Consider the following 12,794-nt stretch of genomic DNA (forward strand, 5'->3'; position numbering starts at 1 on the left):
TGCATTTTCACCGGGGGCCACAGCAGCCTCGAGGTGGCCTTCACAGGGCCGAATGTCATTTAGGACTGTGTAAATGTAACTGCTCCTTAACTAGGGGCAAGGAGCTCAGCACTGCTGCTGGGTAGAAGCAAGGTGCTGGCCGGATAAAACAAGGGGAGGGGGGCAGATTCAGCCTGCAGGCCTCGTGTTTGCCACCTGTGCCCTCCCTAGAGGGACTGCTGCCCCCTCCGGGCTCCACACAGAAAGCTGGAGAGGCTTTCTCAAGTGTGGATCTGAGCTTGTGCCCCATGAAATCCACTTCCAGTAACTCCTGTTTCTAGGACAAAGCCCCGACTTCCCAGCTGGACACTGAGGCCCTTCCGGTCACATTAGTTTCTGTTCTTCATCCTTAGCAATGGTGGGGCACGTGGTGGGATAGACTTCACTTCGCAGCCCTGGCCGAGAGGGCTCAGTGGACTGAGTGCTGGCCTGCAACCCAAAGGGTCGCTGGTTTGATTCCTAGTCAGGGCACATGCCCGGGTTGCAGGCCAGGTTCCCCCCAGTGGAGGGCACGCCACAGGCAACCACACATTGATGTTTCTCTCCCTCTTTCTAAAAATAAATAAAATCTTTTTTAAAAGACCAGAAGTAAAGCCAAGTGCCGGGAAACTTTTCTGAATTGTCCCCAAAGGAAGGGGGACATGACTTCCTCTTCTGGCTGGAATGAGAATGACATGGCTGGGACTCTGGCTGCCATCTGGGTCCACGTGATGACCCTGGAAATAGAACCCACACCCAGGGGAACTACAGGGTGAACACCCAGGCCTCTGCCATTGCAGCAGCCGGGCCCCCTTACATGGACTACCTCCAAACACTGGGACAGAAGAGAGAGACAAACGCTCTGTTTAAGCCACTATTATTTTGAGAATTGTTGTGGTAACGGCCTACTCCAAACTAATGTCCTCCCCCATCACTGCCTCCTGCCTCATGTGAACTTGGGCCAAGCTGAGTGACGCAGGTGACGCAGGTGGCCCTCACCGCAGCGGCCGGCCCTGGAGTGCCTGGAGGACTGACCCGCAGGCTGCCCCTTCAAGGCCACAGTGAGTGGCTTCTTGTAGTGGCACTTTTTTACATCACATTTCTGGCCCCTGGTACTGATGTCCATAATAAACACCCAAACTGGTTTTTCTGAAGGAAGCAGGGCCTTTCTAAAACAAGCGCCGATCCAGTGAGCCAGCCTAGGCCAAGTCTGTGTCCATCTTCCAAGTGAGTGCTCAGCAGCCCCGCGCCCCCGAGCGTGGTGCCGGACAGGTGCTTACGGACATTTCCTGGGAAGATGGGCCAGGGCTGTCGTCATTATCAACGAGAACCGTGACCTCCCAAGAGTTAACAATGATTGCACTGGAGGAACTGCCATAAAATATCATTTTGTAAATCTTAAAAATTGTTTGCTTTCCATGAAGGTACCTCACACACACACAAATTTAACATGAGCATCTTTTAGGAAGTAATAACAACTTAATCAACTTTTCCTGTCCTGGAAAGTAAAAAACTTTAACATTTAATATACTTGTGAATGCTTTCCCTACCTGTTATAAACTCTTTTTCAAGACACAGGATTAACTGAGAGAACTTTCTAGAAATATTTATAATGCAAACAGAAGATGCTTGATCACAGCTGGAGCCTTGTTTTGGACTGCTTTACGTATAAACCTGGATCCAGAAATGGACATACTCTGAAAATTGGCCGGCGCTGGGCCTCCTGTTCGAGGTTCCCGGACGGAGCCAGTAGCTCGTTTGCAGCCGAGTGGCGGGAGTTCCAGTGCGGCTCTCTCGGCCACGCTCATGCTAGTACCCAGTTAACAGCCAGTGGACTTCTGACTTATTTAAGAAAGAGATACAGTACACATTTAATTTCATCCAATAAATCAATTCCACTTCACTTATCACCTCTCAGAACACTCAGGAGAAAGCAAACACGCGGAGGGCCCACTGCGGCGACGCGCACGCCCGGTTTCGGAGCGGGGGTGTGAACAGACCACCAGAAGAAAAGTCCAATCACTGTCATTTATTGCTGTGTCTATGCTTTCCCAGTGTAGCTGTAATATTTTAGGTGGCCACAAAGCGCCACCTTTTGTTTTAAAACTGTGCGACCCTTTTTTTCTTTTTAAATGCCATTTTACGGTGGATGTATAAAGCGACAGCAGCAGTTACAAAATGTTGTCTGAGGAATTCTGAGAGCTCAAAACAAGGATCTGTGTAGAGGCTGAATAAAAAGATGTTCAATTAATAGTGCACACCGTGTAACTTTAACAAACATCTTTAGTTGGAATTTTCGTGTAAACCTTAATAGAGACACATGACTCACGGAGACAAAAAGGAAAATGTCTTCCCTTCATGGTTTAGTGAGCGGGTCTGCATTCCCATAAACGATTTATAAAACACAAGAAATGTCCCACGGGAGTACTAGGCAGAAAATATTTCCTTTTCTTACAGAGAAGCAGCAGAGGGACAGGGACCCAGCAGACACCCCGTCACCGCCTTTCCCAAGACGCAACCCCCCGAACGGCAGTGGAGACCTGGCAGCGAGCCACCCTTGAAGTCTTTTTGGTTGTTTTCAAATCAAAGCACTTGCTGACATTTCCCTCCCGGCCCGTGAACCCACCCTGACCTGGCAGGACACAATCCCGACTCCTCTTGCGTGTTTCCCCTTAGAATTATTTACAGGACGCCTACAGATACGGTACAAACTAGTATGAAATTAATGACAGTTTGCATTTCCAGACTTGCTTCCGTGGTTAAATAAGTACACTGTGCCAACTCCGAAGATGGTTCCAAGTTAAGGTGACTCAGAGGCATTTGCATCCGTCACCACAGAGGCAGGCTTCTCGCTGGCTGGGGTGGCTTCACTGACTCTGTCCTCAACGGTGACGGGGACCTTGGAAGTTGGAAGCGTCACATCCAGGGTGAGAGCTGAGGCAGCATCTGCCCTTGCAGTGGTCGTGACAGGGTCAGAGGGTGGGCTGCTGGGGGGTGGGAGGGAGGACAGCAGCCCCCCCGAGTTTGCTGCAGAAGAGACCTCTGGGACCAAAGGGAATGACGGGAGGAACTCGGACGTCACGGGGAGAGCGGCAACGCCGGGCAAGTTTCGGGAAGGCAAGGAAGGAAGTGGCGGCAAACCTAGGACACAAAGGGCACACGTCACACACCCACCGGCACTGAATGAGCAGCAGTCATCGTCACGAGACTGTTTGTATCTGCATTTCATCAAGGAAACTGAGGCAGAGGAGAGACAGCACAAATCACAGCCTCCACTCGTCCTCAGCTGGAGGCCAGGGCAGAGTTAAACACAGGGAGGGGCAAAAGTAGGTTTACAGTTGTTCACACGGAAAATAATACAACAATGAGTAAATAATAACGTAAGAATAATCTGTGCTTCACATAGTCACAACTGTAAACCTACCTTTTGCCCGCCCTGTAGTCACTGTAAGACCGGCTGGCCCAGGAGGAAAGGTTCCCGGCCTCTAGGCTCCTAGACACCCAGGCTCTGTGCGGCACAGCCCAGCTCGGGGGAGACACGATTCTCCCAGTGGGGACAGACAGCAGCCCACCCAGCAGGCAGAGCAGCTGCCCCGAGTGGTGGACAGAGCCCCCCCCCGCCACCACCCCNAACAATGAGTAAATAATAACGTAAGAATAATCTGTGCTTCACATAGTCACAACTGTAAACCTACTTTTTGCCCGCCCTGTAGTCACTGTAAGACCGGCTGGCCCAGGAGGAAAGGTTCCCGGCCTCTAGGCTCCTAGACACCCAGGCTCTGTGCGGCACAGCCCAGCTCGGGGGAGACACGATTCTCCCAGTGGGGACAGACAGCAGCCCACCCAGCAGGCAGAGCAGCTGCCCCGAGTGGTGGACAGAGCCCCCCAGCGCCACCACCCCCGGACAGCTGCAGGCTGAGTCAGAGCTGCCCTGCACGGCCAGCAGGCAGAGGGGGCACAGAGGCCAGCCCTCGGGGGAGGCCTGTGGAGGGGGCTTTGCATGGCCCCTGCACTGGCCTCAGCATCAGCACCCAGACTCTGCTCAAGCCCCAACATTGAGGACAATTATTTATACTTGGTGGATTTATTGTGATGATTTGAAAATACACAATAAAGGAAAAGAAGTTACTTTAAAAAAAGATTTTAATTAATTAATTTAAAAAGGGGAGGGGATGGAGAAAGTAGGTGAGAGAAACATCAATTGGTTGCCTACATCTAGTACTCACCCCTCCCAGGGACAGAACCCACAACCCAGGCGCGTGCCCTGACTGGAATTCGAAACCATGGCCCTCCGCTTTTTGGAAAAACGCCCAACCAACTGAGCCACACCGGCCAGGGCAAGAGCTTTACTTCTTTACGAAACAAAGGCAAGGCAGGCAGTACAACAGGCTTAGGGCAACCACTGGGCTGGTCAAACCTCTTAGAGTCTGTCAGTTTGGGGAAAGGGCAGAGGAAAAAGCCAAGAATTCAGGACACAAAAGAAAGGACAAAGGGAGTGCTAAGATAGTAAGCATTAGAGTTTCCAGCAATTAACAGTCAGCCCTCACACATGGCCACCTCAAAGCCAAAGGCAACCTGGGAGATCACTAACTGGAAGAGCGAACTAGTGGGACACTCTGCTGCTTCACTGTCGTCGGTGCATGAAATCTGAGTTTAAGCACTCTGAATAGCTGCTCACTCAACTATTTGCAGCTAAAATCTCCCAGTTTCTACTATAAAAACATGCTAACAGTGAAGACTATATATTAAATAACAAGTATGTGTTCAGAAACAAGCTATGCAGCTGAGCAAGGGCGCCAGTGTCCCGGCGTGTTGCTGGGGCCTGGGCTGTGCACGGCAGGCACCATGGGTGGCAGCTCCCAAAACACAAGGAGCGGCACAGGACGTGCACTGACCCTGCTGGGCAGATGCACACCATCCACCCACTGCAGTGACAGCCGTGTGACATGCACGCCGACTCATTGTTTCTGCAACTGGCCTTCATGGGGCTTACACATCAGGGTGCGGGGAAAGGAGGAGGAGAGGCGGCCAGGCAGAGGAGAACCACAAACATACACTTCTTCCTCTTATTTTTAAAGCTTTTAAAAATAAAATAGATTTAATACTGATTTGAAGCAGCTTAAGTTTATTAAACTTAATCGCCTTTTCCAGGAAAAAACTGAAATGGAGGACTGGCTTCCCTGGATAGTGATTTTTACCAAAGTCCTAGGAAGGCAACACAGGTGACATACCTGGGTTCACGAGTTCCGGGAGGCTGACGCCGGGCAAGAGGTGCGGTGCAGGGAGGTTGAGGTTTGGAAGGGCGGGCAGGTTAGGCAGTCCTGCTGGTAAAGGCATCAGACCTAAAGAGAAGGTGAGAACAAAGGGTAAACCGGTTTCCCTGGGGGAAAACATTCAAGCCTTGTGTGTTGAAAAAAGTACTACCCACTTGGAAGTGAGAAAGCTACAGGTCCACTTACTATGTGGCAGGTTTGTATTATAACAACATTAGCCCTGGCTGGTGTAGCTCACTGGATTGAGCACGGGCCACCGAACCAGAGTATCGCAGTTCGATGCCCAGTCAGGGCACATGCCTGGGTTGCAGGCCAGTTCCCAGCAGGGGGTGCATGAGAGGCAACCCTACATTGGTATTTCTCTCCCTCTCTCCTTCCCTTCCCCTCTAAAGATAAATATATAAAATCTTTAAAAAATTAACAACGGAATCCCACTAAAGATGTCTTTTTAGAGCTAAGCGATTAGATGGCTACGTGGGTGAGGGATAAGACAAACACGAACACTTCTAAACCCCAGAGCAAGAATGAGGAAGTCCGAGTGTCTCAGGAAAGGGCCCAGTTATCCCAGCAAGTGTGGTAGTGAATGGAACTGAATTTTTCACACAGACTCTCTGGCTTTTCCACCCCGCCACCTTTTTTAAAATTCTGATATAATTTCAGACCTAGAGTTACAAAAGTCAGTTGATATAAAGAACCCTGTATACAGCTTTCCACTCCAATTCCCCAAAGGTTGACATCACACCTGCTCTACCATTGTGTCTGTGTGTGCACACACTTGCTTAGCAGATTCATTATGGCTTCATAAGTCTGTGTGACATCTTTAGCCATACAATTAAAGTCTCTCCCAATGCAAATATATTTGATCACTGAAATAGTATTTGATTGTCATTTGAAGGATAAAGAAACTTGGTCTTTACTGGAGACAGTAGCAGAAATAAACCGAAACCTGACGTTCGAGCTCCTAAAGACCCAAATAAGGAGCGGCTCCTCTCGGGCACAATGTGTGCTCACACAAACAACTATTAGGAAGCCCCAACTAAGGAAGTGCTGAAGGACCAAACTTCTGCACACTCCTCACTCCTGCCTCCTGTGGAGGGGGGGCAGCGGGTGGGGGTGGGAGCGAGTAAGTTGGCCACGGGTAAGGACTGCAAGGCTCGGCAGCTAACTAGCTGGTGACTAACAGCTAGTTACCTCTTGCTCTCCTTTATCACAAAGTTACAGAGGTAAAATGAGACCAAAAGACAATAAAGTCATCATATAGGTCTAAGGCTTTTTTCATTGTTTTTAAGATGCAAAATGTCAGTGATGCTGTTACTGCACACACCTCTAGTCTCCTGCTACTCACCTGGTAATGTAGTGGCTGGACTCATTGATGGCACAGAAGTGAGGGACTGGTTTACTTGTGGTGGCAATAACGGTACTGTTGGTACACCTAAAATAAAAGCACAGTACTTTAAGAATTGATAACACACTCAGCTGACAACGAATAAACAGACTACATGAAGACAGTGCTCAGTCTCCCCTCTCCCCCAGTGGCCAGGTCTTCACTCAGTGAGATGTCATTTAGTTGGTTTCTGGTGTGTCACAGCTGGTTTATCTACTCTGCCCACCGCCCCTAACAAAAGCTGCTAACAGAGCCTAGGCCGAGAGGGCGGGAGGCTCTGCAAAGCATCCCAGCCAAGCTCACTGGGTGAGAGTTTTATACTTGACCTAAGCAGGGTTAGATTAGAAAACTTTAAAAAATTTGGAAATAAAACACAAGTATTCTACAATGGAAAGGAGGGAGGGAGGGAGGGAGGGAGGGAGGGAGGGAGGGAGGGAGGGAGGAAGGAAGGAAGGAAGGAAGGAAGGAAGGAAGGAAGGAAAAAGACAAAAAGGATTCTAGCCAATCTCCACTGGACTCCTGAACTAAGAAACCAGGGGGACCTAGGGCTGAGGGAAGGGTGCAAGGGATGTGCCCTGTGAAACAGGGAATGCTGGTCTCTGGAGGAGGAGAATAATGCAGATGATCGGAAAGAGACAACAGAGCAGGGGACCCTCCAGAGATGGAGAGAATAACCCTGTTTCCTGAATCTCCATTTCCTTTTGACCGTAGGTTCTGTGACAGTTTAAAGTCTAGTACATTCCCACTTTCACTGACGTTAGCTTGAGGAGGTTATGTTCTTCATGTACAAGTGACTGTTACAACGACGCCCAAGAAAGGCCATCACCTACTCATAGGGCGGTTTTGCTGATGTCAAAACAAAAGTAATACTGCACATGGATTCTAGATTTTGTCTTACAGAGATCTGCTTAAATACAGTAGTAGCAGGAATAAACTGTGCCCCAAAGTATAAAGGAACCATCTTCAGGTATTTATTTATTCATGTATTTACTTCCCTGCAGAAACTAGAGGCATGAAAAAGAAAAGGATCCTTTGCTTTTATCAGATTCTCAAAGGGGTTGGACGGTTGGTTGGTGTTTTCATTCACTCAAGTTTTGGGGGGTACCCTATTATATGTCAGACATTGTCCTAGACCCTGAGGCACTTTACAGCATGAAGAAAATAGGAATCACTACCTTCAGGAAACTTACATTCTAATGAAGGGCAGGAAAAGGAAGGGAGACAAATACCAAACCAGTAAAATACATAGCATGTAAAGTGGCGTTCGGTTCTCTTTTGAGAAACTGAGCAACAAAAGTGCTCAGGAAGTGTATGTGTGTGTGTGGTGTACCAAAAAGACCACACTGATTAATACCATTCCAAAACAATATATTCATTTTCTAAAACTCATAATCTAAAAATTATCAATTCTGCTCTGGCTGGTGTGGTTCAGTGGACTGAGTGCCACCCCGCAAACCAAAAGGTCTTCAGTTCAATTCCCAGTCAGGGCCCATGCCTGGGTTGTGGGCCAAGTCCCCAGTAGGAGGCACATAAGAGGCAACCACACACTGGTGTTTCTCTCCCTCTCTTCCTCCCTTCCCCTCTCTCTAAAAATGAATAAATAAGATCTTTAAAAAATTTAAAAAATAAAAATTATCCATCCACAAAGTAGTTATTTTTTAAAAACATGTACTTATTTCTACAGTTACTGTTTCGGCTACTTTGCAGCAATATAATTAAAAGCAGAGACACAAAAATAAATGCCTATCAAAAAGCAATTTTTCACATGTTATGATGCTAGAACATTTGAGTATTTTTAAATTGACTTAAAATGAAAATTGTATCTCTCAGTCTCTTTTGAGCAATTACTGCTTCATTTAAATTTCTGTCTTTCTTTTAATATTTAAGGAGCCATTTCTCTGTAGTGTAACAATAAGGCCAAGGATTTCAGTGCATATGCTTATAGGACAACACAAGTATAACTACAATGCAATAAAAGAAGATTTAGAAAGTCAGAAAGAAACTGGGCCTTGAAGAGAGATGTCAGCTGTGCCCTAAACTCAGAAGAGCCGTCACAGGCAGCGGGATGCACACTCCAAAGCAGGTGAGAGTTATTCAGACGGGTTCCGCTGCTGCCCTGGGAAGCACCCCAGGCCACCTTTGCTAATCTGTTCAGGAGTAAACAATAGGAGCATTTGATGGGATGTAAGAAAAAAGTCGTATCATAAAACAGTTTGAATGAAATAAACTTTAAAATCCTTCCTAAGTGTACCTAAGACTTGATGCACTATTTACCAGCACCGAGGAACCGTTCTGGAACTGACTGTGGCGATGACTGCGCGACTCCATAAACTCACTGAGAGCACCGAGCCAACTCACACAGCGAGTTGATCTTACCCCGTATGCACGTTACACCTCCATAAAACTGGAGGAACATTCACAAAGAGTAGGGGTCGGGGACGGGTCACCATATTAATAATCACTGAAGCTGGATAGTGGGGGTTCATTAAACTATTCTACCTACTTTTGAGTACATCTAAAATTTTGAATTAGAAAACATTAAAATGTAAAGTTTCATCCAGAAAAATATATCTTTGGAAAATAAAACAATTCCCCCAAAAGCTGGAATTTGAACCTAGGGGACCAACTTCAGAGTTTAAGTGTATCTTGGTGGGCCGTTTTATTTTATTTTTATTTCTTTATAAGAGAGGGGAAGGGAGGAAGAAAGAGAGGGAAACATCAACTGGCTGCTGTTCGTACACGCCCTGACTAGGGACAGAACAAGCAACCCAGGCACGTGCCCGGACTGGGAACTGAACTGGTGACTTTTTTGTTTGGTGGGACAATGCCCAACCAACTGAGCCACACTGGTCAGGGCTCAATGGGCTGTTTTAAGTCCATGCCAGAACAAAGGAGCATATAAGCAATCTTGAATATAAATAGTTTGAAAGGTTCAAGAATAAAAGGTATTAATGAAATGAAACTAAACCATGTCAGTATTTAACTCACTTAAAATTTGAATACATAATATACTCTTGGTATTATGAAGAAAGAAAACCAAAAAACCCAAAAGATTTAAAAGAAGGAAAGAACAAAAATAAACTACCAACAAACCAAGTTAAGAGTTATATCATGTGCCCTGGCTGGTGTGGCTCAGTGGACTGAGTGCCTGACAATGAAGCAAGGGGTTGCCTAGTTTGATTCCTGGTTAAGACACATGCCTGGGTTGCAGGCCAGGTCCCCAGTAGGGGGCACACGAGAGACAACCATACACTGATGTTTCTCTCCCTCTCTTCTCCCTCCCTTCCCCTCTAAAAATAAATAAAATCTAAAAAAACCCCAAACGTTATATTATGTGATGAAGCAATTCCATGCTTATGTATATAACCAAGAAAAATGGTGATAATATGTTCACATAAAAAAACTTGAACACAAATATTCATAGCAGCATAATAGCCAAAAAGTGTACCTCATCTGATGAATAGGTAAACAAAATGTGGAATATTCATCCAATGAAACAGTATTTAGCCATAAAAAGGAATGAAGTATTAATGTATGTTATGGAATGAATGAACCTTAAAAACATTATTCAAAGTGAAAGAAGCCAGTAACAGAATACTACACATGTGAAATGCCTACAGTAAGCAAGTCCACACAAAGTGGGTTAGTAATTGCCTAGGCCTGGGTACTAAGGGGAAAAACAAGGAGTGACTGATCGTGGGTACAGGGTTTCTTCTGGGGTAATAAAATGTTCTCAAATTGACTGAAGTGAGGATTACACAACCCTGCAAATATACTAAAAAACCCCACTGACTTGTATGTACACTTTAAATGGGTGAAATGGATGGTATATGAATTAGATATTGATAAAGCTGTTAAAAGAATTAAAACAAATAGAACAAGGGATAAAGAAAAGGAGATAGACACATGTTTTCTAAGCAAGATTGAGCCCTATGAAAGGAATGGCATCCTGCTCACTTTTGTGTCCCCAGTGTCTACCACCTGGGAGATGTACAAACATTTGTTGAGTAAACAGAGCAATTAAACAAAATTTAAAGGTAGAGTCCTGACTCTACAACTTGTGCAATATGAAGAGAAGCCCAAAGTCTGAAATATGTGGAAAGGTCTAAATGCTTGCCCGGTGTGTAAAAAGCCCAGTGATTCGGTTCTAACTTTCACAGGCACGCAGGGCCTGCCAATGCCGAGTACAGTGAAAGACAGAAAAGAGTATTATGTGAAACAAAGCAAACTTGAAAAACGGAATAAACTTTTCCATATACCTGTACTGAGAACATTACTGACAGCTGGCGGAGTCGAGCTAATAGAAAGTCCAGACAGACCCTGTTCAATTTCTGTAGTTCCTGGTGGTGACAAAGACGGGGGATTCACTGAGGACAGCTGGACCTTCCAAAAAAAAAGAAAGAAAAAAAAACCCCACTCAGATTTACTTAAAAGAAAGTACAAAAATTGGCTCTGATCAGTCCTGCATTTTTTTGACCATATACTAGCTATCAAAAGTTTTCACCAGGAACTCTGCCTTCAGACACTCCTTCCTAATTTTGATACACGCCAAGGACCAGGCACTGCAAACCTCTGCCCACTCCGTCGCTTCGTTTCTTGACACATGGCATCTAACCTGCCACACACCCAGTTCTAGCTACTTCCACACTAGGAGATTCTACTCTCTCCTCCCCCCTGACCATCCAAGAATCACTTTACTCAACCCTTGTAACATCACTGCTTTCCTCTTCTCTGAATTCCCAGCCAGTTTTTACTTTTAACTTTCATTGCTCATGGAAGAAATCATCGGGAAGTCTGAAAACCATGATAAATTCCTTGTAAGTTTCTCAAGATGTCAACCTCATCAGTCCATCTTTATCTTTTCTCATCAATGAATAAACGTGGCAGCCAGGTCTCCACCTTCCAGCACGAGAAGATGAGTGAGTCTACATGGAGTCTCTACAGATGGGGGGAGGGTGGTTTCACCTCTGAAGATTTTCTGCCAGCCCCAGTGCCCTCGGGCACGTTTCACCATGACGTGTACACCGGCCCTGTTCTCTAGCCACCAACTTGGCCTCTGGCCTTCTGACTGCCCACACAGGCTCATCTGGTTAGGGGAGCAGAGTTTGTATGTATTCATAGCTCCTGTCACTTCCTCTAGAATCGGGGACAGTCACACTGTGTACCATAAAATGACAGTGGTTCAGCCCTTTCTTTGTGGCTGTAGTCTTTTCTTTTGGATGTTTGGTTTCGATTTAGTCATGCAGACAAGAGTTGACCATCCTGTGAAGTCTGCATAGAAACATTCTAAAAGCCTTTAGTCCTGTGCAAATATCTCTTCTTTCTGAAAAAGCTTCATTTTGATCCTGTGGTAGTTCCCACACAACTAGCATTCTTTGCTTTCCCAGTTAAGTTTCTTGAAGTAGTAAGCACCATTACCATCACTTTATCGTGCACCATTTACCTTCCTTCTCCCCTTTTCCGTCAAACTCTGCTCTCCTCCGGGACTTCTCCTTTGCTGAGTCCTTTGCTGAGGACGCAGCAAAGGTTCCAAGCTTCCTTTGCTGAGCCCCCTTCCTCTGCCCATCCATTTAAATACTCAAAATGTTCAAGATTCCAACTTCAGTCCTTTGGCCTACCTAGGGCCAACCCCTTGACAACTTTTATCAACACTCACTGGATTAAACTGCCTTCTCTTTGCTGATGATTTTCAAATCCCTTATCACTAGCCTTGTCCTCTTCCTTAAAATCCAGACCTGTAGGATATCCAAATTCAACACAGTGAATACTTAACTCATCATCTGCCCTCTCAACTAGTGCTACTGCCACACACATGTCAACACTGGATTCATTCTGGTGAAAACTTTATTATATAACCAGGTAGTAAGTTTTCTTACCTCCGTAAACCCATCTTTAAGGGGAGTAATAGGTGTACCAGTCATCTGTCCTGGAAGAGAAATTTTCTTTCCTTCTTCAAAAGGGCGTGTAGGTATTCGATGCAAATAACCATATCCAATGCCACACCCTAGGCTATGAAAAAATATATTTTTAAATACTGACTTAATATGATTTATCAACCGTAGCTTGCTTTTCATTTATTTTTTAAAATATAAAAACAAATTTCCACTCCTTTAAATATG

General features: G+C 45.8%; 1 protein-coding gene across 2 annotated transcripts in view; it reads right to left on the reverse strand.

The window, feature by feature from the left end:
- Positions 1–1,674: 1,674 nt before the first annotated feature.
- GORASP2 (golgi reassembly stacking protein 2) overlaps positions 1,675–12,794 on the reverse strand; it is a 34,927-nt gene continuing 23,807 nt past the window's right edge. The window contains exons 6-10 of one of the 2 annotated variants that reach the window (XM_037044483.1): positions 12,552–12,684; positions 10,935–11,058; positions 6,637–6,723; positions 5,250–5,360; positions 1,675–3,159 (exon numbers count right to left, since the gene is read on the reverse strand). In XM_037044483.1, the coding sequence (XP_036900378.1) occupies positions 2,819–3,159; positions 5,250–5,360; positions 6,637–6,723; positions 10,935–11,058; positions 12,552–12,684 (796 nt within the window). In that variant the 3' untranslated portion in view covers positions 1,675–2,818. The remainder of the gene's footprint in view (positions 3,160–5,249; positions 5,361–6,636; positions 6,724–10,934; positions 11,059–12,551; positions 12,685–12,794) is intronic. The other variant, XM_037044482.1, reaches the window with a different exon arrangement.

This window comes from Sturnira hondurensis, unplaced genomic scaffold (assembly GCF_014824575.4).
Source record: "Sturnira hondurensis isolate 20B ecotype Veracruz unplaced genomic scaffold, ASM1482457v3 Scaffold0004136, whole genome shotgun sequence".
NCBI classification, from domain to species: Eukaryota; Metazoa; Chordata; class Mammalia; order Chiroptera; family Phyllostomidae; genus Sturnira; species Sturnira hondurensis.